At 40.2% G+C, this 25,727-nt stretch overlaps 1 protein-coding gene across 1 annotated transcript in view; it reads right to left on the bottom strand.

The window, feature by feature from the left end:
- Positions 1-2,174: 2,174 nt before the first annotated feature.
- LOC114066587 (thyroglobulin-like) overlaps positions 2,175-25,727 on the bottom strand; it is a gene marked incomplete at its 5' end in the record, with an annotated part of 129,421 nt that continues 105,868 nt past the window's right edge. The window contains 5 exons of the mRNA XM_027901380.1: positions 2,175-2,502; positions 7,073-7,263; positions 7,730-7,870; positions 20,084-20,191; positions 24,671-24,852. Of these exons, the coding sequence (XP_027757181.1) occupies positions 2,387-2,502; positions 7,073-7,263; positions 7,730-7,870; positions 20,084-20,191; positions 24,671-24,852 (738 nt within the window). The remainder of the gene's footprint in view (positions 2,503-7,072; positions 7,264-7,729; positions 7,871-20,083; positions 20,192-24,670; positions 24,853-25,727) is intronic.

The following is a 25,727-nucleotide window of genomic DNA, read 5'->3' as shown; positions in this document are numbered from 1 at the left end:
AATAGTGGAGTTGCTGTGTGCAACAATTAGCTCTCAAATATATTTACTTTTTTGTATTTTCTGCTTAACGATGTTGTGATGCAGAAGACAGTAAGTTCACAGTAGTATGAAAGGAACCCTGATGAACTGAGCATTTCCTCTTGGAGTTTTTGGAGGTTTTTTTTTTTTCATTTGATGGTTTAGAAGCCAATTGAGATTAATTACTTTTTAGGAATAACTCTGCCAAAGTTTGTATACAGGGCAGGGCAAAAAATTTTTCCTTTTCCTTTTTTATTTGTAAATATTCACCCATAAAATATAATAATATTCATTAAAAACTTGTTTATAGTTTACTAGAATTTAAGCCGTTAAGGTACATATTTAACATTCCAGTGATTGTGCAATAGCCTTTTGATGTCTCTTTAGCAAACCATATGGGATATTTCGGGTTGATTGGTCAAAACTGTTACTCTCATCGCCCAGTTTTCCCCAGAGTGATTGCTTATAATAATACAGCCTGGCAAATGGCTATAGTAAGCCAATTCTCCACAAACAGCAGCCCATTTTAACATCAGTATTTCACAGGGATTTGGCTGATGTTCTGGAGAATCTGATTTTTTTTTTTTTTTTTTAAGAGTACACTGCAAAAACAAAGAATGTTGGCTGGGAGAAAACAACTCAGTGTCAGGATTGCAAGGTAGGAGGACCAGTATAGAGGACAAAGTGACCTAAAATACTTTTAGATTAGTTAAAAAGCATTTGTTTAATGGATGAAGTAGAACTTTTGACATTTATAGAGATTCTATCTATATGTATGTATATATACATATATATAAAATAATGAAGATTGACAGGACTATTAGGGTCAAGCCAAGAAGGACTAGGATGCTTCCATTGTGGAAATTATGTGGCTGGAAATATGCACATGACTCCATGTGTGGAGACAGGTAAAATCATATCTAAAATAAAATGTTTTCTCAGGGTGAATTAAGTTTTAAATAGAATCTATTAGACATAGGTTTCAAGGAACTGTCTCAAAAGAGGGAAAAGTAAATCCAGTTTTGGCCAAGGAATCACAACTGCTGTATCTATAGTTACTGCAAAGAAAGCATCCTCTGTTGAGATTCATGTTTAAGACCTGGGCTTTTTAAAAAGTTCTTAAATATTTTCATTTTTTTCCATTACCAGTTAGCTAGTTTAAGTAAAGTTAATGATGGAAAATACAGATTGAGTTCTCCATCTTTACTATTTTATTTTTAGTCAGTTAACAAGATTCTTGATTCTTTCTACTTTTATTGAACAGGATGTAAGTATAAGAACTCTGAGTGTTACACAGTTTTTCTTCTATCTTGGTAAAATCTTTAGAAACCTGGATACATGGAAGACAGCAGTAACTGCTCATGCACTGGCAAAGGTCCCAAGAAGCAAACAAAACCTTGTGAGTTGTTTTAATAATTATTTCAGCACTGCAAAGCAATTCGTGTCCTACTGAAATCAATGGAAATTTTGCTGTTAGTTTCAAGGCAACATTGATTTTACTTTTTGTGAAGTATCATAAAAGTGTGTGTGATATACTGGCAGTTGAGGATTATCTGTTGCCAATGAATTAACAACCTAATCCAAAATACTTTAAGAGCCATTACAGGTATCCTGTGATTTTCCTTACACTTCCAAAACTATGCTGTATCTCACCTTCTCCTTGCAAAAGATAAATGTTCCATGGACAACATATTGTAAACTTTAATTAACATAATCTTTCTATTATCTCTGCTGTGTGTTCTGCCTTAACCAAACAGTCTTATACATAATTTCACAGGGGATCATGACGTGAATATTACATGTGCATGTGCCTGACTTCATGTGAACACACTCAGCGCGTGTTCACACAACACACATATTTTTGCTTCCCTTCTTATATTGTTCTCCCTTCCCATTTTGAAGTGTTTTAGTTTTCTCCAGAATGCCAAACCAGTCTCCCACTCCTATCAGCAGCTTGTGATAGGCTGAGTAACAAAAAGGGACAAGACAGATATAACATCTAACAAATTTGAGCCTCATCAACCCAGGGACTTCTGAGTTTTAATGTATGTCTTTTTCTGGCTGGTGGTATTACCACATGTTGGCATTTGTGTAGTTGCAAAAAATAAAGGCCAAGCATATTTGTTTTGTTTTTGCAATTTTTATTGATACTTCATTTTTTCAAATTACAGTTTCTTTTGACCTTAAACAATAGCTGTAGTGCTTATTTTGTGCCATATTCACCAATTTTCTCAAAAAACTACTTCATTGAGAGGTCTACTTTACTTGTTCAGAAAGTTAACTAAAGGAAGCAGCTCGTTCATCTGGTGTGAGATGTTTGTGTGGATGTATAACGTGTGATAAACCCATCTGATAGCACTGTGATTTCCTATCTGCTGTAAGACACCCTGTCTCCCAGGGGCTGGCTCTCCAGGGAGGTAAGTCCTTCACTGGGAGCTTCACTAGGGCTGTTTTCACCAGATGAGTCTCCATCACTTGTACTTCCTGAAAAGACAATATAATTGAGGTTAAAAGAGATGTCATATCTTTGATGCAGCAAGCTGTGACGTACACACTTGGTCAATGACACTTAAAATACTTTTATGTAGCTATAAATGTTCAGGAAGATATTTTTCTCAGTTTGCAGTCCATTTGCAAAATTTAATTGCAGATCAACTGACGGTATTTAAGTATTGTGCCTCCAGCATGCTTTAAATAACTGCCATTGGAATTCACAATAGTTTGCTCTTATAGTTTGCTCTCCAATCATGCAAGCCTTTTTTTTTTTTTTTTTTTTGTATTATCTCCTGATACTTTCCTACCAGGCAAGAATTGTAGAGAACATTAATTTTTTTGTCTGTCTGGAATACATAAGGCCCCAAAGACCCCACCTCTGATCCGTGTCTTCTTCATTATCCTTTTCTTTCTATGGTTTTAGTCTTCTACCCTATTTCAATAATTCATTTGCCTCAGCACCACCAAACCATGTCAAGGAGGTGTACTGAGGGTGTTTATTTATTGTCTCCTAGAGAGAGTGTTCTCATAGCTGCACAGATATCCCCCATATTAAAGGAATCTGTTTTCTAGCTGAGATTTCCAAAGGGAGGTGTGAATAGAAAAGAGATTAATTCTAACCACAACATTCCTGATTCAGCTTTGATTCAAGTCTGAACTACGAAAAATGTTGCTTTTTTTGGACTCTCGTGTGGCTACCCTTGGTGTCCCAGAGCTCATGGAGAGCTCTCATACAGCTTTTGTACCTGTTTTCTACAGATGGGGTCCAGTCTGGCTAACCTGGACATGTAAAATATGTCCAAATGTCTAAATGTAGGCACAAGAGTTGGGCAGACAAGACTCAACTTCGAGACACTAAAGGTATCTCTTTCTCTCCATTTTCAACACTGCTTAAAGAGGCACTTCTTTTAGGAGAACAGGTTCTGTTTAGATACAGTTTAGATGAGTAAGAGATGAAGACTGGATGTCCACCTGTTTGGGATGCAGTGAGAGGCCCCTTACAAAGGCACTCAGTGTTAGGCAGCACAGTCCACCACACTGTGCAAGGCAAATTTTAACATTCAGACATCTGTGTGAATATGCATAAACATTCTGGAGCTCCTGTTTTTAACTGAATTTCAAGTTGTTAACACATTCTCTGGAAAAAGCCATCCACAGCTTATTTTTTCCACAATGGCCACTCTTCTTGTTTATCGTTTTGATGTTTCCCATGGAAACCGTCATAATTCAAAATATAACACATGTCTTTGAAATGCGACCATGGGAACTCCATTTACTAAATCCAAACCTTTTCAAGCATCATCAGTTTCATAAGTCCCCAGGTAAACTGCTCCCCAAAATGCCAACTTTACGAACTGGTCTCAAACAAAACTTCAAGAGATTTATAGTTCATCTGCAATGAAACAGATTCAAACTCCCTTCCATAATTTGTAAAGGCACTGCCAGCAAACACCATGATGAATCATTGCATTTATGACATGAATTTTGTTAAATTATCTCCAATTACATCTATATACATTCCATTTACGTGCCAGGAACAAATTATACATTCCATCAGTAAATATTGTGGTCTGATCACAAAATGAAACACCTACTTCAACTTGGACAGTATTTTACTGAATGGAAAGAAAATTACAGGTAATAGTTAAACTAGTTATATACACAACAGCTTCTAGATCTAGCAGTGAATAATTTAAAGACATGTAAGATCCTAAATATGAGAGGTTTTTATCCCAGAAATTGCAATTTATGAGTTTAGCATAAACCACAGCAAGGAATACCTCGGTTTTCTGTTGGACTGAGCTTTGAGCTTTCAGTTACCCTTAATTTGACATTAAGTCAAGACATTTCACCGGGCTCTATATAAAGGATCAAGGAAGATTTTTGAAAAGCTAGTTTCAGTATATTTTATGATCACTGGCTTGTCTAGTTCTTCTCCATTTTACTGAAATAAGTTGGGGTTTTTTGCGTCCTGATCACAGATGCTACGAAGCTGAAAAAAACTGATTTCAAGGAAAAGGTGTAGACAAAACAAAATTCATCACAACAGGTTGAGATTGCATCAGACTACATTCTGTACATCTCTGCATTTAATGTGAAAACTGGATTGTTGTTGCTGACGCACTTGTAAATTCCATCTGTTTGGCAGAAGGCCACAGACTGCAATCCATAATAATCCAAGCACACTATCACAGACAATTCTATTTACTGAAAGGTGGGAAAGACTGGATCTCAGAGTAGCTGACTGACAGCCTGACAGCACTCCAGGAACTGAGGCGGGAGCAGTCAGGTAACGACAGAGGTGTAGTGCTTCTGTTCTGAAGGAAGGTACAGCAAATAACCTTGGGTGCAAAGGAGACACATCAACAAAGTAGCAACATGATGCTTAGGGATGCAATTCTTGCAGAACCCAATTCTGGGGAGCAATTCAAGTGATGAACTTGTAGTGATGGACTGACACATTTCAGCACAACATCTTCTCAAAAAGAAATTTAGGGTGTTCAGCCATCAGCATCCGAATTTTATACTGTCTTTCTGGGTGAACTGATGAACATTATGAATCTTTTTTCCAAGGAGGTGGCCTCAGATTGTTGTCAAGAGATGCACAGCAAGAGACTCTATAAGATACCATCCCAGGCTGAGGTCTGGAACAGAAATGGGTTTGATGTGATGCCTATTAAAATTGTATGAGAAGTTTCAGTATTCCAAGGCAAGATAAGATTGAAGATGACTATCAAGGCAAGGCAAAAAGCCAACACTGCTATGAGATGGAATTTAGCAGGAGTCAGCTGTGTAACTGCATTGCCATGGCGCTGGGGCCAAGCAAACACTGGCTTAAAGAGCCGGCCGGGTGTTCTCAGTTCTGCTTGAAGAATAACATGTTGACATGTACTTTTTAAACCTTTCCTTGACAATCTATACTCCATAAATTTCACACTTTATGGCTTGTTTTCAAAAGTTTTACTCAACTTCGTGAACTATTTCAGTGTGTTTTTCTCTCCCTCTCTCTATTTTTTTGTTTAACGTTCCAGTATTTGGCTTTGGCCACTGACAAGGATAGGATATTGAGTTAGACAGATCATTGGACTAAGTCATACACGAATGTTGTGTTCTTATGCCAGTTTGGATGGTTTTAAACCTTCTCTATGCCAAAACTAATCTGTCCTGGTAGATATTTTTCCACCTTTCGGGGGGCTTTCTAAAAGTGCTGGGAATAGCCTCTGTCCGTGGTGCTTGGTTAACAGTTGTGACTTCAGCTCAGTCTGGCATTACACAGACATAATGCTGTGAGGTAAAGTCCCAAAAGATCTAGAAGTTATAGCCAGGACTGTTTAAACATCAGAATCAAGCTTTGAAAATTAGCAGTGTCTCAACCACCAGAAAGCCATTGGAGAGATCAAAATATCCCCTCAGAACTTGAAAGACACTGAGAGATATCAGGAAACTGATGAAAAGGCTTTCTGCAAAATCTTGAGTCCACTTTGGAGGAAAGACCATGAGTGAAGATTGAAGTTGTCTCTTCAATAAGAGAAGTGATGCCTTGTGTTTGCATCAGAATCACCAAATTAATAATTCTGAGACATTATAGTTCTGTGTTACATGAACATCAGCCTCAGCCCATTTGAAGTCTTCTGCCAGCCACAGATACCCTGGGTAGTTTTGTGTCTTGGAAAGTACATTTTGTTCCCAGAATTGCAACGGCCCCCAAAAGCAGAGAGGGCCTGAAGATGAAAACTTAGGACATAAAAAACACTTGCAAACTTGCAGGCCTCCAAGAACAATTCAAAACATCTCTGCCTGCCAAAAAGGGATGGTTTTGTTTACTTTCCTCAAGGCTATCCAAATTTATTTACAAGATACACAGACATGAAGGGGACTTTATTTACTAGAATAAATTCAGGACAGGCAGCAGATTGAAATCTCTGCAGAGTTGGTTTTACTGTCCTAAGCAGTAAGAAAAAAGTGGAAGGACTCTCATAGCTGCATTGAAATTTACGGTGACAAAGGAGAAATACAAGGGGCATAATCAGCATAACTATAAAAAGAAAAGTCAGAAAAAATTATTTATGGTGAATTCAAAGCTTACAGGGACCATAATGACATATAACTAAAGACTCAGGTACAGCTTTAGAGTGGATAGATGTCATTGTGCTCCTCCTAAACCATGGGAATCTCAGCATTCTCATATTAGGTGTTTCCAGTAGACAAAACAGGCCTGTATACCCAGCCTTCCAATTTAGGCAAAGTCTATATTATAACTGCAAATAGAGAGCAAACTATTAGAAGATATAGCTTTTTTATATCATCACAGCAGGAAGATTTCTCTAGCTCTAACTCCAGGGCAATTAAACTTTATTACACACTATCTGCTACAAAATAAATTTGTTTACTGTTGCATCCTTTCACTCTCAGGACAGTCTTAACTGTATGCCCCAGACAATGAAAAATGTTTAATTTATGAAAAGTGTTCTTCCACAGTGATATAACAGAGTTACAGTCAGAGGAAAACATTGGACAGAAAATTTAGGTTTTATTTAATGTCACAAAATGCTTTTCTCACCTGTGGATGCTTTCAGCCTTCTGATATAATCAGACCAAAAGGAACAGTTTGCTTTTTTCAATCCTTTAAGAGTTGGTAAAGAAACAGTGAACTCCTTGTAGTTATCACCATCATCACTTGACAGATACATAGGCCAGAGTGGCATCACCCCCAACATCCTCCTGGAGAAGCTATGAAGGTAGTTTGGATTTCTAAGGGAGCAGAAGAAATGATCATTAGAAAACAATGACATGAACAGTAAAGTGAGAAGAAGATTGGGTAGGTCAGGGAAATGTGTATCCAGTCCCTCTGACCAGGAGAGCTCAAATTCAGTCCAGATTGGTGAATCATTCAGGGTAACTTGTTAGTCTGGTTAACTTCCTAAGGAACAGGTACACAAAACCTGTACAGACAAAGGTTTATGAACATCCTCAACAGCCCTCAATCCCAACCTCAAGCCAAGATATTGTAAAAAGCACATAAAGTCACCCTTCCCCCTTTTCCCACTATTCTAGAGATACTCCTCATTCTCGAGCTTGGCCACAGTAAAGCTGTAGGCTTACAAATTGTTAGAGCAAATGGAGGCTGTTTGAGAGAGGGCAGGATCTGCACTAACTACACTCCCTCTATTCTTCACCCCCTCCCCAACCACAGCACCCTAAAATATCACACACTTACCCAGAGTTTACAAAATTGGAGATATACTGCATAATTTGCAAGGAAAGGCCCTTTTCTTCCAGAGTAAATTGCTGTTCATACTTCGGGTAGAATGGTAGACCAAATGCATACTGAACATCCAGCAAGAGCTCCTGACCCGAGCTAAAGTAAATATTTATGGAAAGATTATTAAAACCATCATTTATTTATTTGGGTAAGAAAGGGATATAATTTAATTCAGGGAATAAAGCAAAATGGTAAATAATTAATGACTATTAATTAGAGTGTGGAGAGCTGTGGGATTTTTCAAATCAAAACATAAAAGAAGAGCAAGCAATAACACAGAGAATTTACCATTAGGTTAATGCAGGGTCTTTAACATTTGTTACAAGAGGAAATTGTGGAAATTGTATCAGGGCACATTTTCTAAATTAAAGAGAAAGTGATAGAGGGAGAAAGTCACTTGGCTATTCCTTAAATGCCTCTTAAGTTACAGACAGACTTTCACTAAATTCAGAAAGTGGAAGCAAGTGGTGACATGGATTCTGGCAGCCACAACGGAAGGTTAATTATGGTTTATTTCACAGTCTTGGAATAAAATCCTGGCCCTTCTTAGCAGCAATTGGATTTTTTCCATTGACTTCACTGTGGCCAGGATTCTGACCCAAATCTTTGGATAAGATGTAATAGGAGATGTTTATGAAGATTTTTCTTAGACATAGTTTTAATCTAATTTCTCTGCTGGCTGGGTGGTTTTGACTCATACACTCTGTTCTCCCTTAGTTTTATATGGCAGTCGAGTCAAAACAGCTTGAGATAATCACCTAGATCAGATTTAAGAAAGAACAATTCTTGAGTAATTCCATGTAATAATTAACACATATTATAAGGAATATTTCAACAATTCACAGATAAAACTGGCCAGGTAAGACCACAACACTTGCATGACTTGTTAGTAAAGGTCACACACCTCAACACCTTCCAGTGCTACAGAAAAACAGTGGCCAACCTCTACTAATAAAATTATAACTAAACTATGCTCAACACGTAGCTTTGAACCACATCTCAGAAGGATTTCTGTTCTGGTCCTATTGAGTTTTGCATATCTCACATTTAGACAAAGGTCTTATTGACTTGGTTTAGCGCTGCATGAAGGCAGACAGCATCAGGGGACCTGGGAGAAAGAGCAGATGTCTGTGAGGCAAGAACAAACAAATCCCAGATCCACTCAGCAAGATTTGATCTGCATTGGCTGCAGTGGCTGCTGTCAAAAGGTGTCACAACTGAAACTATTTTATCTTTGGGCATGAAATGCAGCAGCATTGACATGACCCTGATACTGCCTCCAAAAGAACAAGGAGTATAGTTCAAACCATTATGGACAGGTGGGATGAAAGCAAGATGACTCTTTTACATTTTATGAGTGGTGGCACCAAAACCTCTATTTTGAAAAACAAACACACAGCCCTCTAAATGAAATACATCTTTAGTTGTGTTTTCCTTAGTCTTATCATAATACCTCAGTAATACTTTGCATCTGGAAAGTGAATTATTCACAGATTATTCACCAAAAAAATGTAGAGCTGAAACGAGATTAAAGCATATTTTTCTTCCCCAAATGTTTATAGAAGGATTAAGCAAGATCATAGTTTAATAATTTTGCCTAAAAAATAATTTGCTTGGCCCACTATACAACAGCAATTTCTAGTGTCAGTATTCCAGCAAAGGTACGATATACTTAAAGGAGCAATTTTCTTTTCAATCAAGAGTCACTTTTGATTAGATTACAGGACATGAAATTAGTTGAGGTGCAATGAAGAGATGAGTGTATCCATTTTGGGAAGGCATAGCAGAGATGAACTTAGCTGTGAAGCTAAAACAAGTGAGCTGGGACTGAGGTTTTTCCCCAAACGAGACTGTGTTCTCAGTCCTCACATTTCTAGAGGTGAAAACTGCCGAATTTCAGTCTGGGCTGTGACCTTAGCAGTCTCTTAAATACTTAACTTTTTAGGTTTGAAATTATTTGTACGACTCTATTGGGTTTGATATAGAGACACAAAGTGGTACAAAACGCTATAATTTCATGGGCTGCTTTCAATATTTCTGGTTGATGAGAAAGAAAACATGAGGATGGGAAAAAATCCCTAAGGTTAAGAGGGGAAAGAGGCACATAAATAAATGCACAGAACAGCAGGAAAGACAACTGGGAAACATACCGATATAGCTAGATGGGAAATATCAGGGGAATATTTATGTCTCCTCCCTCAAACTCTGATCATTGAATCACAGAATCAAAGAATGATAGAATGGGTTGGAAGGGACCAGAGGGGAGTGCAAAATAGCCAGAAATATCCAAACAAGGACTTTGGAGTCTTGTAGAAGCTCTGAGCATACTCAAGGTAGCACCAGGTAGAAACACTGTTTTGACTGGAAGAAAAGTGGAGTGAGAGAAGGAGAGGAGTGACAAGTAAACATTTACTACTCAGGTATTATACAGGTGCTCAACAGCAGAAATTCTAAATGGGGGAAACAAAGGCCCCACAACCAATGCACTTCAGAGCACAGTTTGATATAAGGGAGGACAGCAAGAGATAAGGGCAAAGAGTTTTTTTAAAGAATTTTGAAGGGAGCCAAACTAATAGCAACTAACTTCCTCTACAGAAGTCCCTTTTCAAAGAACAGATCTTTTATTTTACTAACAGCAGCTAATGCAATTATGTGTAAGGATGAAATCTTGGATTTATTGATTACACATGACTGTTACTAGGAGCCAGATCTTACCACTCTGTTCACACTAAAATGAGCTCCCTGTGGGGAATTTTCAGTTCCCCTCAGAAGGAGGTGCTACTGGAGTTCAGTTATCCAGTTTACAGAAAACTAGGTGGCAAAATCTGAAACTTGGTGACATTCATAACCAACAATTATGAACATTCAGCAGACCCTGAAACATCATTTGCTGGAAATTTTCATTATCCAGTGCCAAGCCCTTCAACTGGAAAGGTATAGGTTCTGAGAAATTTTTCCTTGAACCTGAGATGGAGTTTCCACATAAATGTTTCCAAGTAAGAAAGACAGAAGGGAATTACTTAGCCATTCAGATACTCCACTGCTCTCTTTGAAGAACTGTGGCTACTTTCACATACAAAGGACAGCTTCAATGGGGAAGAGTAAAAGATGAGTAAATCAGAATTTAGAACAAAAATACCCAGTTAATGGCTGACTTGGTTTAAATTCTTGTTCCAAATCAAAGACAACATAGATGTAAACCCTTTCATCCAACAGCTGAAGTTAGCATCTTAAATATAGGCTTTTGGAAGAGAAACCAAAACCAAAACCAAAAACAAAACAAACAAAAAAAAACCACACACAAAAAAATAAAAAACACACAAAAACAAAACCAAAAACAAACAAACAAAAAAGAAAACAAAACAAAGCAACAACAACGAAACCACCCCCCCAAAAAAAAAGCCCCAACCAAGCCCCTCAACTCAGAACTGCTCAAAAATTTTGTTTGCCAGATGGAATTGCCATTCCTGGCTATCCATAGTCATGGCAGTCAGAACAGAAGAACATGATCTGGCAGACCACCATGCTATTCTGTGTTAGGACTGAACACACAATTTGGAACGGGGGCTGCAGGGACCTCATAGTGTGTTCTGTGGTAAATTAGGACATATATCTCATTTTGAACTTTGTCCTTGCTCTAAGTCTGGCTAATTAGTTCATACTGGAAGCTCATTTTGATGATTAATGACTGACTCTGGCCTAATATTTCTCTTTTTTTTTCCTTTCAGTTAAAAATAGTCCTTAATCTCCTTTTCAACTAATTTCAACTAATCCCAAAGCCTTTTGAGTCATAGCTTCTATTCTTAGTTGCCTTAATGTAGTTTTTGTTTTTTTTTTAAAACTCCACACACATGTAGAAGCCAACGTAAATTATCTCAAAATTCAAATGATATCCTATACGATACAAAAACACCAAACTTCCCACTGCTATTCAGTCATTTAAATTTTAAAATAACAAGACAAACATAACAAGCTAAAGTTCAGCCAGAGTTACCAGTGATCATCTGAGAAATTGAGAAGAAATATTGTACTCAAACTCAAGTAAGTCACTGAACCGAGTAGATATTGGCAATCTGGGGCAGACTGGTGAGGTAAGAAAACCATTTAACCTTTAATGTAAACCTCTATGAGAATAATTGCTCATTCTAACAGTTCTGTGAAAGATTTAGTGTTAGAGATGGGACCTCGGCTTTGAGTTCCTAGTATTGCAATCAAGGCCCCATTAGTGAGAGCAGACCTATCATCAGAAAAGCCAAAAAAAGACCTCTCCGCTGTCACTTGGCTTTGGTGAGAAGAGGTTATTTACATGCTGATGGAGTTGAACAGCAGAGGTGAAACCCAGACTCATAGAGTCGGTGATAAATCTCCTGCTGATTTGAGCTGAAATAGGATTTCATAAAAACCTTGTCCCTGGAGAAGAGGATATCATTTATATATAATGTTCCACTGCCTTCATGCTCTTGTGGCCCCAATCTGTGTTTATTTTTCATAAATGGATTTTAAATTATTTTTTTGCAAGAATTATTGGAAACATTTAATGTGCTTTTTGCGCCCATCTGCATTATCTTCATATTAATACCAGCAGATTTTCAGAGTATGTTTGCAGATCTAGTATCCCAAGCTGTGGACAGGCACCATTTCATCCATGTCATGGCAGAGGGGCAGCTTACCAACACTGCACTTTGGCTGAAATGAAGTGTTCATTTTGCTGCTAAGCAAAAATAATTTAAAAAAATTACATATAGCCACATATCTTATAAAAGGAAATGGTATCTGACTGCAGGGAGAAAAAAATAATCAAAGGATAGCTGGATATTTATAGAAATTTAATGGGCCAACGTAAGGCCTGGTGTGACCTCTGCAGTTCTAGAGATGCATTTGGCTCACTGTGTCTCCTCTCATTACAAACTCCTGCCAAACAAATGGGGTAAAGGATGTGAAAAACAGATGAACATTCTTTTCTTTCTTCTTTTCAGGAAAATCAGGACGTATGGAAAAACTTAACTCCTAAAAGGATTTAATTGCCAAGTTTATCCACATTTGTACCAAAAGAGCCCTATAGATACATGTGACTTGCAATAGTATCCTGGAGTTTGCTGTGTCTTTTCCACTTGAATTACTCCCAAAACACACAATGTTCCACTTTGCATTATAGCCCTGCCAATTGAAGAAAATAAAACTGAAGTAGCAGATAGTAAATTCAAGAACCTGAAAGCTCACATTAATTGAAAAAAAAAAAAAATCGGAGATTTTAAGGCAGAAAGAAAGCATTTTTATCAACTTGTCAGAACTCCTAGAAATCACAAATTACACAATTCTGTCAGGGAATTATTGTATTTAAAATCTAGAAATAAGTATGTTGACACTTGAGTGCACTTTTGGGAGACAGAAATTTATGCATTTGTTCATTATGGCTATTCCTGAGCTGAGTGAATGGATGAATTTCCTAAAAAAGGTGATGTGTCCATTGGAAGACCCCAGAGTCCCAAAGACTACATGGTGCTCTACAAATATGGACTTTGTGCTTATTTTCTAGATTACATCTTATGGGAACAGCCTGTCCCAGTGCAGCACATGCAGTTTCAAAAGTTGTTTTGTACTTTTCTGAATATTTTAGCTGAATTTTTGTTTCATTTAAAGCTGATTTCTGCCTTTTCTGGGCTTGGTAATTTGCCTTTGCATATTTATGACTAATTTCCAAGATCTGAATGCTAAAGGCCTCTAAACCACTTAATGGGAAAGAAAAGCCAAATTGTTCTGATCTCAATCCTTTAGAAACAAAGAAACTGTCTCAAGACTTGAGAACAGTGTGATGTGGTTGTATCAGTGGGACAGTTTTCATATAGCTGTAGCTGGGCATAATGCAATGGATAAGGCCAAAGGAATGAGGGGCACTTTCAATAAGAAGAGCAAAGCAACAGCTTTTAGGAGATGATGGGGAGTAGAGCTCTACAGAGCACAACAAGCTGCTGTTGCAGCAAGTGGATGGAGCTGCCTAAGGCAATTGAAGTGCTTGCCCAGCTGTGGAGGCAATGTGCTTGTCATCACCTCACTGCTAATTTATTTGCCCTCTGTTTTTAGATGAGTTCCTTTGAAGCCCAGAGACATAAAGACATAAATTTCTGTCTGCCTACACAGCACCCAGTTCACACTGTGGACCCCAGGCTATGGGGTGTTGGTACCCATGGCCTAACAGCTACAGTCAGGAGGAGAACACAAAGTGGGCAGGTGGTGGATGGATTAAAGGGCAGGGATATAAGTGTCATGAAATCAAAAGAGTAGAAAAATCTCCTTTAATGAAAGGGATATTAATAGCCAGAACTACCACAGCATACAGAATAAATAGAAACCTAAAATACTTCCCACAGTTGAGTGGGTTTATACACAAACATTTTTGTTTTGGTTTGGTTTTTTATCAGTCAGGAGTTTTCTCCTTCAGTTAAAGGAATCATAAGAAGTGTCACCAGCCAACTATGTGAGCATTGGCATGGAGCAGCCTTTCAACAGCTCACATCAACATACACAAGAGTGCACAGACAGGAGGTAAAGACAGGCCCAACTAAAATGACTCAAAAGAGACAGCAGATCATTAATCTTGGATGAATCTGCCCCATACTCAACAATTAAGAAAAGCTGTTGTGACAATTATTTATGGTCATGTTAATGACTGTAAGCTATAGCCTCATTAATTCTCAGTTTAGACTGTTACAATGACAATAATGACGCTTTGCCACCCTGCTGCAGCTGACGATCTGCCCCTCTCAGTTGGCAGGGCACTGATTTTTATGCACTGTCTTTTAAGACAGAACATTTGGCACCACAGTGTGAATTGGAAACTGTGCTGGCATAGCAAGCAGTGCTCCTTCACATAATATTTAAAAATCACCCAGAAACATCTTGAAGGGTTAACGAGACAAATCGTTGTACAGTTAATAATATTATCCTTGTCAAAACATACTTCTCCTATCACACATTTCTTCACTGTAACTAAAGCTATACCCCAGCCCTCCCCACTAATCCCAGGCACTGCTGAGCAGCCACATTCCTCCCGCATTGTTTAGAATAAATGTTTACTCCAAGGCCTAAGTGTTCTCAGAAAGAGAGTGAGAAAATGGCAGCTGGGTTATGTATATATTTTTACCACAGATTATTAATGTGGGAGTTGGCTCCTTATTCAAATGGGAACTGAAGACTAAAGCAGACATGGTGTCATGCCAAGCTTGGGAGAATGCTACCACGTGGAAGGAGATATTATTCTGCTCTCTGCAAGATCCATTCATCTATACAAAAACTGTCAGTTCATGGTTTTATGTGATTTTCCACATATGTCATAGACATCAGTTTAGAGCAGGGTCTTTAACCCTACCCCTGTATCTCTGCATGCTTGAATGTGGGTTTATGTATACATTTTAGAAACATCCAGTTGTGAGACAAACTGGCTTATTGACTTTTACTGGGAAAAAATCCTCCCTGTTTAATAACTTTTTGTCTACTTTGCATCATTTCAGTTGGGTCTGTCTTTACTGGCTGACTTCTCCCTCCCTCTTGTTTATCTTGCTGTGAGTCATTAAGGGACTGTTCCTTGTGAAACAAAAGGAAATACCAGCACTTTTTCATCCCTGCATTTTAACTCCCTGTTCTGTTATACATTTTGGGAGACACACATAAAGCAGGAGAGAGGTGACAAAGTAGAAATGGAAGAATGTGTTGCTATATGGTGCCTTACCTTAATTAGTGAATGGCTATTTCCCCAGCCGGAATATTTTACCTATGAGTAAATAGTTTTCCAATGTTGCAGTTATCTGAATATTATTTTGATGTACTCTTTCCAATACCCCTATGAGGTAGCTATTAGAAGTTATGATGGAGAACATTTAATTATATCATCTTCTTTTATGATAAGGATAGAAAACACAAAGAGGGAAACACAAAGAGGGAAAGGTCCATATCCTGCGTAAACTGGATTCTTAGGAACAATTTAGTCACCAAATGACAAAAAGCCTCATTATTTTATCTTTTATGTTACCCTGTGGACATAATACTGTAAAAATTCCCATTTTCACAAGTGGAGGTCTGTATCTCAGCAAACCCTGATGCAGTCCAATATCAAAATGGCTGAGAAATTATTTTTCTCTCAAAAGCCTGAGTGATCAGGAATATCTAATGACGTGTTCCTTCAGGTACAATGCACTGAAGGTATCTGATCCAGTATGTGTGCTCAAAGAATATCCTGCCCATGATTACTGTGTGCAAATCATACTTCGGTTATTGCATTCATTAACACAAGGAAATGGCTATAACAGAGCTCTTCTAGGCAAGGTTATGGAGCAGATCATCCTGAGTGCAATCACACAACACCTACAGGATGAACAAAGGATCGGACCCAGCCAGGATGGGTTTAGGAAGGGCAGATCCTGTTTGACCAACCTGATCTCCTTTTATGATCAGGTGACCCACCTGGTGGATGAGGGGAAGGCTGTGGATGTGTCTACCTGGACTTCAGCAAAGCCTTTGACACCATCTCCCAAAGCATTCTCCTGGAAAAGCTGGCAGCCCATGGCTTGGACAGGGGCACTCTGTGCTGGGTCAGGAAGTGGCTGGAGGGCCGGGCCCAGAGAGTGCTGGTGAACGGGGCTGCATCCAGCTGGCGGCCGGTCACCAGTGGTGTTCCCCAGGGATCAGTGCTGGGCCCAGTCCTGTTTAACATCTTTATCGATGATTTAGATGAGGGGATTGAGTCCATCATCAGCAAATTTGCAGATGACACCAAGTTGGGAGGGAGTGTCGACCTGCCGGAAGGCAGGAGGGCTCTGCAGAGGGATCTGGATAGACTGGAGAGATGGGCTGACTCCAATGGGATGAAGTTCAACAAGGCCAGGTGCCGGGTCCTGCACTTTGGCCACAACAACCCCCTGCAGCGCTACAGGCTGGGCACAGAGTGGCTGGAGAGCAGCCAGGCAGAAAGGGACCTGGGGGTGCTGATCAACAGGAGGCTGAACATGAGCCAGCAGAGTGCCCAGGTGGCCAAGAAGGCCAATGGCATCCTGGCCTGCATCAAGAACAGTGTGGCCAGCAGGAGCAGGGAAGTGATCCTTCCCCTGTACTCTGCGTTGGTGAGGCCACACCTTGAGTATTGTGTTCAGCTCTGGGCCCCTCAGTTCATGAAGGACATTGAGGTGCTGGAGCGGGTCCAGAGAAGAGCAACCAGGCTGGTGAAGGGACTTGAGCACAAGTCCTATGAGGAGAGGCTGAGGGAGCTGGGGTTGTTTAGCCTGGAGAAGAGGAGGCTCAGGGGTGACCTCATCACTCTCTACAGCTACCTGAGAGGAGGTTGTAGCCAGATGGGGGTTGGTCTTTTCTCCCAGGCAATCAGCAGCAGGACAAGAGGGCACAGTCTTAAGCTCTGCCAGGGGAGGTTTAGGTTGGATATTAGGAAGAAAGTTTTTACAGAGAGAGTAATCAGACAGTGCAATGCCCTGCCCAGAGAGGGGGTGGATTCACCGTCCCTGGAGGTTTTTAAGATGAGACTGGATGTGGCACTCAGTGCCATGGTCTGGTAACCATGGCAGGGTTGGATCAAGGGTTGGACTTGATGATCTCAGAGGTCTTTTCCAACCCAGTTGATTCTATGATTCATGATTCTATGATTCTAGTTAGGAATTTAAGAGTGTTTGCAGGGTCTCAGACTCAATTCTCACTTCTGCTGAGCAAGTTCAAACCCACACATCCTGCCACACATTCCAGCCTAAGCTGTAGCTTACTTGGTAGAGTATCTGCCTCTTGTCCTCCTACTAAGAGTCACAATTTTCAAAGAACTTGAGGACTGTCAGGACTCATTATTCCAGTGGTTAGGGAAGTGCTCTGAAATGTGGTGACGTGGTGGCCAGATCTTTCCCCAAGTTTAGTGCATATATGCTACTTGAAGGCTGTTTCATGTTTAATCATCACTGGTTTTAATCTGGTAGGACAAATCACCAATAATATTCCCAAAGACTGTGTTTTGTTGGTTTAAGATTACTGATGGTTTCTCAGTTTTTAGGAGTTAAAGTCACCCTCACATATGAAGCTTTTTCCCTTGACAGCATCACACCATGGTCATGCAGTGAGGCTGCTGGACAGCCTGTAATGCACCTATACTTTGTGGAGGGGGGAATTCTATAAGGAGAGTGAGGAAGAGAGGCGACATGGCAAAACTGGGATGAAGAATAAAGAAAGATCCAGTTAGGAATGAATGACAACAATATTTATACAAAATACTTGTCATGTATTCAGCAGAGGACCTAGTGTGGGGTCCCTTGGGAAAACAGGGGTATCACTTCGTAAATAGCCACAATGTAGTGTCAAATGAGATCATTCCGTACACAGACAAGCTGAACTCTGCAACTTCTACTTAAGTGCTTGCTTTGCAACCCAAACAGCTTTTATTTTAATGGTACTTAAGAATAAATAAAGACTAAAGGAGCAACAGTGTCCCACAGCCATTTCTCCTTCCAAGTGGCTTAACTTAAGGCACTTGAGCCTCTGCCTCATGTTCCCACAAGTTTCAGAAAGCATTCTGGCTTTGTTCTTTTAAAGAGGGTTATGAAAATGCAAACTAATAAGTCGCACCAAAGTTTAAAAGTAAGTAGCTTAGAAGACCAGTGTCAACATAAATGATATTAAAATGTATAGCCACGTAAACTACAGCTGCACTGGAGAGTGTGAGGAGATCTAAATAACATGAGCACAAGAGAAATCTTAAATAGGTGTAGATAGAAAATTCTCATCCATTCAAAATCACTGCCTCAGAGTCTAAGTTGTATAAGTACTATTTCATCTATTTTCAAATAAGACCGAATAGTAGATGACTGGGTCACTGTCATTCTCCAGAGCAAGAGAAAAACTGCTAGCTCATTTGAGAACGTATCTTTTCCTTCTGAGTGGCCGGATTTTTGGCATACCACAGCTGAGCCCTGCTTGGAGCCTTGTAAAAGTCACTTCTCCAAGCCTATCGGTAGCCAAAAGGAACACTGCAAACATTCCCACTGCCAAACATGCCAGTGAAATAACGGCTCCCCGAGGATTAACTTCTTCTCAGATAGAAAGAAAGTGAGCCTGTGTTACCACAGCATAATGGCCTTCATCTGTAACCTAGATCTGGGCTGGTTTCTTTCAAATGCCTTTTCACTGTGCTATCAGGAAAGCTGCGCAGTTTGCAGGGAACTTCACAGGATCAAATGGTGCCATTGGGAACCTCCTGTCCCTCCCCTGAGCCCTCTTGGAGAAAGCCTGAGAAAAATGAAAGGGTCTCAAATATCTTTCAGAGAGAGGTATGGGGCAGTACAGGAAGCAGGGAACAAGCACAGCTTCCTCATCAGGAAACAGTATGAGGATAAGCACCCCTGTGTGCTTTGATGCTCTGGTGTGTGGATCCAGGGGACAGGAGGTACAACACTCACTGCAGTTTCTGGTCACTCTGCCTTTGAGAGCAAGAGAGAAGGAGCCACTGTGGTGTGTCGCATGGCAGCCCAGAGTGCTGACCACTGCCTGCAAACATCCTTGTCTCCTCCTGTCTGGGGCTGGGTATAAAATAAAACCAGGGAAGGTCACCTTAAAGCTGCTGCCTTCCAGCTTGTTCTGCACCCAAGGGAACAAGGCATTTGCATCTCCCACTGGTATATAGGCCTTTCTGTCTAAAATACAATATAGCTTGCCCTGCTGAGCATTTTTCAGGTAAGCTTCCAACATGAAGGATGACACAGAGCCTGAGTCTGCAAATGCTTGTGTGCAAAAATATATTTTTCCTCCCATGAGACAGTCTGCTGGCAAATCACCAGTCATAGTGCTGGAGCAGGAAGGAATAAATCCCAGAACCCATCCACACTGAAAGCCAGTCAGTGTAATTGGGGTACAACTGCACTGACCTCTAAAGGGGGCAGTGTTAAAGTAATTTTGAGTCCTTAGAAAACATTACCCCATTTATCTCGAGAGCTGTGGAGTCCTGATCACTTAGACCACATTCTGACTCTTTGTGGGAGATTTATCAGATGTATAGTAGGAATCTGAAAGACTGTCTGGAACTGGCAAGGGTAGGTAAGTTGGAAAGGGGAAACTTAACCTAGATATCTAATGGTAAGTGCCTCAGTTCAGAAAAAGAATTCCTCCATAGTCGGAGAAATAAACTATTAGAGACCAACCCTTCCTTTGCTCATCTGAACTGTTTTTTTGAGGTACCTACATCTATTCCTTTACTCCACGGCATGCCCAAGCAGTCAGCGCTGGTTTTACAAATTCTACATCCAAGAAACATAATAAAATACAGCTCCTTACCTGCTCTGTGAGGAGCTCTCAGGTACGTGGTACATGAAGACGTTTCCTCGCGAGGCAGCAGCCCAGTAACTGGCCATGTTTATGATGGGACATGTGATAAATTGGTCACTGATAAAAAAGAAGGAGCAGGGAACAGACACAGTAATGTAATGGAAAAAAGGAAAGAACCCACACAACCAACAGACCATTCTCTATCTTGATAATTTTCTTTAAATTTTCCAAAACAGCTCGTATCTCTGCCTTCAAATCCCCTGAAGGATACCACATTTACCATCTATGAGTCCAGAATCACTTAGAATTCACTAAAATTGTTGTTTTATGGAGTGTTGAACAACAGTGATGACAGTAAATAAACCAGATCTGACACACAAGAACTATCCTGGCCAAAAAAACAATCTCATTTTATTCTAGTTTATGGGGGCCTTTGCTTATAATAGCATAAAGCTCCTTCTGGCACCACTAAGTTGCAATGACATCTAATAAAAGTTTTTATATATTTCCTGGATTAAGAGCCAATAATATAATTTCTGATTTTGGATCTGTGAGATTTCTTTGGGTAGAGTTTCTACTGCTGGAAGAGGCAAGAGACCACTTTGGAAGATAACCTGCAGGGCTCATCAATAGGGAATATCTGGTACAATATGTCTGGGAGAGAAAGGCTGACCAATAAGAGTGTAATAAGATAGTTTAATGATCAGTTTAACACCAGGTGTTGTAATGCAAAAGGTAGAAGTGAAGCAAATGTATCCAAACCTTCCTATTTTCCACAACCCCAAGTAATGGGGATGGAAGGTGGGGTGAGCAGTAGTTGGAAGAAGCACAAGCTGTTCAAGGGCTGCAGGTAGAAAACAGGACATCTTACTGCAATAACACCTTACTTGTTATGATTCCTCAAGGTAATATTATATACACACACATCACCACTCCCACTCTTCATGTGCCCAAAGACTCAGCACATGCTTTGGGCGTTTATATACCCTTACCTACATGAGTGCACACAAACATATCTGCTGAGGAAGTGGGAGGTTTCAATTCTCAGTTTAGTGAATCTGAAACAGCAGCTTCTCCTTCAGACTTGGTAGGTAAAAAAAAAATAAAAATGACTGGTGCAAGAAAGAACAGCGTCAGAGAAGCATGAAAACACATAGCTATATTTAACTGGTATGGTTATGAAAGGCACTGTTTGGGTATCTATCTTGGTTCAGCAGAGTTTATTTTAAGCCCGTCTGTGTGACCACAAGCTATGGGCTGGCTGACCACAGCGTTCTTTGACAGTTATGGTTGACAACACCCATACAAAATGAAAATTACCGCTCTTCACATGCCTACCAGCATGGGGTTTTAGAGGAGCAGATGGCCTTTGAAAACTAGGGAGTCTGGGGACAGCATTAGCTCTCGAGAAATGCTTTCAAATACATTTCACCATTTAAAACTGATCCTCAGTTGGTGCTACGGGGGAAAAAATAGGCAGCTATTCTGGAGAAGTGAAAAAAACCTTAAATACATAGTAACCACAAAAACGCGAAGGTTGTTTCTTACAGGCATGGAATACCAGAGTTAAAAAAAAAATATGAAAGAGAAAGAAAATGGAACTAATTTTATATTTGGGGAAAAAATACAAGAATTCAGTGGAAATATTTTAAACTGACAAAATATGCACAATGAGTGTAGTTTATAACAACCACTTATGTTGCTCTATCACACTTTGTAATTCCTGTTAAAACTTTAGCAGTTAATTATAACTTCCTGGCATAGAACTTTTCTTAGCTTACACATCTATGCTGGTAGTAAGATTTTTGTTAAAAAGAAACAAAACTAAGAGGAAAAATCCAAAAACCAAACCAACCAACCAAACATCAAAAAACCTCAACCAATTCCCTCTTTCTTCACCATGAATGTGATGCTGATGTAGGTGACTGTCATTCTGCACCTGCTGTCTCCCTTCCCCTTCTGCTGTAGCTGGAGTACATTCCAAAGTGTTTCAAGCAAAGATTATCATCAGATATCCTGCTCTCACTACTCATCCTTCTTTTTGCTCAAAAATAAGCCACTCACTTCTTTCTTTAGCCAAGGCATTTGCCTTATATCATAAAGGAGTAGGAATCCCTATGCCCAGGAGGCTGCCACAGGCACTCGCAAGTAACTGTTGGTGTATCACATTCCTGCTGGAAGAGCTCTGTGCCAGCTCTTGCAGCTTTGCAAAAGGCAATGTTTGCACCATGCTGAGCCCTGGGCTATATGTGGATGATCAAATGTGACAGCCCTGTGTTATAACAGCTCCTCACAGAGGTATGAGGGGAGGCCTCATCCCAGTCTACAATTTCCTTGTGAGAGGAAGAGGAGGGGCAGACACTGATCTCTTCTTTGTGGTTACCACTCACAGAACCCAAGGGAATGGCCTGAAGTTGTGTCAGGGGAGGTTTAGGTTAAACATTAGAAAAAAGTTATTCACCCAGAGGATGGTTGGGCACTGGAACAGGCTCCCCAGAGAACTGGTCACAGCACCAAGCCTGACACAGTTCAAGAAGCATTTGGGCAATACTCTCAGCCACATGGTGTAACTCTTGGTGATGGTCCTGTGCAGGGCCAGGAGTTGGACAGTTGATTCCTGTGTCTCTTCCAACTCAGCATATTTGTGATTCTAAATCTCTAGATGAGAAGAAGGGTTAAAATTTATGTCCATCAGTGGTTTATTATGGCTTAAAACCTTACTGATCTGACTAAGGAATTTCAGTTTCATGGCTAACAGTGATGATGGAAGGAGACTGAAGACGAATTCTGGCTTTCATGCCCATGAACCATAGTGCTGCCACATGTACTGCAGGCAGTGGCTCCAGATGTCACAGTGATGGGTGGCCTGTCCCTGGGACAGACTACAAGGGGGACAAATGTGTCACGGTGCAAGAGTTGACAAACGGCACAAAGCTCAGCCCACAGCCTTCTGGCTTGTTTACTCCATGACCTCAATGCACTGGCACACCTGGACCACCCAAAAAGTACTGTCCACTTTCTTGGTGCAGATGTTTCCAAGCAAATCTTGGCTCCTGTTCATCTCCTGCTCCCTAAGGCTGCCCTGGAGCAATGCTCTGCAGCTCTGATGGAGGAATAAAAGGAAAACCCTGTATCTGAGGTGTTGTGGAGAGGGTCACAGTGGGACAGAAAACTTAGCACTGAGAGTGCAAATACTGGGAGCTTGTAGCTGTGATGTCTCAGTTAAGAATAGAGATGAAGCATCTTGGACAGGCACATTGGGAGTCAAGCCACCAGTTTATAAACCACATCACATTAGAAATGTAAAGAGTTTTTACAATGCATCTGCTCATGAAGCAGAAACATGAATAGGAAAGGAGTTTTCTGATTCATTTTTGGAAAATCCGTTCCACTTAAACATTCAGTCCTTGAGTTTGCACAGAGGCAGAAAACAGGAGGTAAGGAAATTTCTCCTCAGTTTGCCTTATTTCAGAAAAACTGAAACACTCCCCACCCCTCAGTTTAAGATCTGGAACTGGCTAAAGCAAACTGGCTAAAGCTCCCATGGCGGGAGACAGCAAACTCCAGTCCTCTCTGCAGACCAAACCAGCATGTGGCCCAAGCTAAAGACATCCACCAGGCTCTGTGGCCAGCCACAGGAGTCATGACTGCTGTGGAGTCCTAGTTCAACTGGGCAATGAACTCTTCCAACCATCATCCAGAACTGCTGGACTCTGATACCATACCCAGTTAGGGCTGAATGCATACATTCAAGGTGGTATGAAGGTGGTCCAGTGCTCATCTTCCAACTCCCAATGGTCCATAAAATGTTTCAATGCAAAGTATAGGAGTGTATATACTGGAAGAAAGTTGCTTGTGGCTCTGCTGACACACATGAGGTGCTGGAGTGTGTCCAGAGAAGGGCAACGGAGATGGTGAAGGGTCTGGAGCACAAGTCTGAAGAGAAGCAGCCAAGGGAGCTGTGGGTGCTTATACTGGAGAAAAAGAGGCTCAGGAGGAACTTTATTGCTCTCTACAATTGCCTGAAAGGAGGCTGTAGTAAGGTGAGGGTTGGTTTCTTCTCCCAAGTAACATTCAAGAGGAAATGGCATCAGGTTGTGCCTGACATCGTGAAGAAATATATTTTGCAGGTTTCATAATAAAAAAAAGAAAGTAACTGCTGAAATCAGTTTTCAAACTTGACGACTGAGGAAAAGCATCTAACTGTATAATTAGGTGATTGTTTGGGAATAAAATGAAGTCTATTAGTTCTTCTACTGTCACAGGGATGAGAGGACTCAAGAAATAGCTGATGCAGAGTATGCAAACAACCCAGACATCTCTGACATGAAAGAGTACACAAATAAGCATTAGTAGTCTGAATCCAATATACAGTTCTGGAAAGACATCAAACTTTTAACAAGGCACAAAAATCAGTTCTATTTCTGTTTACCAATGACATTGGAAACCTCACAGAAAATGAAATCATATTGCCCATTTTTGTTCATTTGCATAAGAATTTCTCAAGTTTTTCAGAATATAAATGCACCCTTGAGATAAGCAAAACAAACCTTGTTCAACCCCAATCACACAGTTGTAATAGGATGACTTTCTTACCGGGTGGCATTTTCCAAAGCCCTGGAAAAGGACGAATAATCATCAGTTGAGTGTTCGAGGGAGTAATACCATGTTGCTGCATCTTCAATGAACGAGTTGGACTCTTCTCCTCCTAGAGAATTTTGCAGAGCCTGATAAAAGGCTGTTTTGCTGTTGGCTCTTCCTTGACTTTCTTCAAATTTCTGAGAACAAAATGCATACACGGAATTTAAAAACAAAAACCAAAATATTCATTTTTTGGTGGAACAGTATAGGCTCAGATCTCCCTCTGCTGGAACAAGTCCTCTCTGCTGTGATCCCTGATTCCTAGGGGATTAAGTAGTGGACAGACCTACTTTTGTTTTCCCAAAACTGTCACCAACCAGAAGCACTGGTTTCTTCTAAATATATTATAGGACAGAAATCTTGATCTAATAATTCCAGATCATAGGTACCATGCTGTGCAGATGGAGCTCTAATACTACAGAAATCCTGCTGTCTCTCACAGGAGTAGTTCCCATTGGACACTGTGTGTCCAATGCTGTCGTTCTGATTAACTCCCTGAGAGAAAACTAGAGGGGAGAGAGGGAGATTTTGCTATTTCCCTTTGAAAGTCCCAGAAAGCAAACATGTTGTATAGCCATTTCATGGCTATATCAATCTGTCTCTTCTGGGAACATCTACAGAGAAATGTGGCTGCTGTAAGTTCTGTATTTAGGTCCCTTTCTGGAATAATATCTGCCTTAGCCCTGGAAGAGAAATTCCATTCCTCCAAATCCCTGTGCAAGGAATAGCCGTGATCTTCAAGCTTCATAACTGCTAGGGCCTTTCAGAGAAACCAACAGTAAAACACCCTTTTCCTGTGGTTTGAAACCTTTCCTAACACGAAGGCCCATTCCCCAAAGCAAAGTGCCCAAGACACAGGGACAATCTTCTGTGCCAAACTGCATACCCAAACACATTTCTATCAAAGCTAAAGACTGTTGGAATTTTTCAAGACATCTTTCTTTGAGCAAGTTCTTTATTTTGTCAATTCAGTTTTTCTAACTTTTTTTCTAAAGAATTTATTTCAAGTTCA

Source organism: Empidonax traillii, unplaced genomic scaffold, assembly GCF_003031625.1.
Source record: "Empidonax traillii isolate 1590-97213 ecotype Southwest subspecies unplaced genomic scaffold, ASM303162v1 scaffold781:size518241, whole genome shotgun sequence".
NCBI lineage: Eukaryota > Metazoa > Chordata > Aves > Passeriformes > Tyrannidae > Empidonax > Empidonax traillii.
Note: the sequence above shows the minus strand (reverse complement) of the source record. Positions and strands in the feature narration are given on the sequence as shown.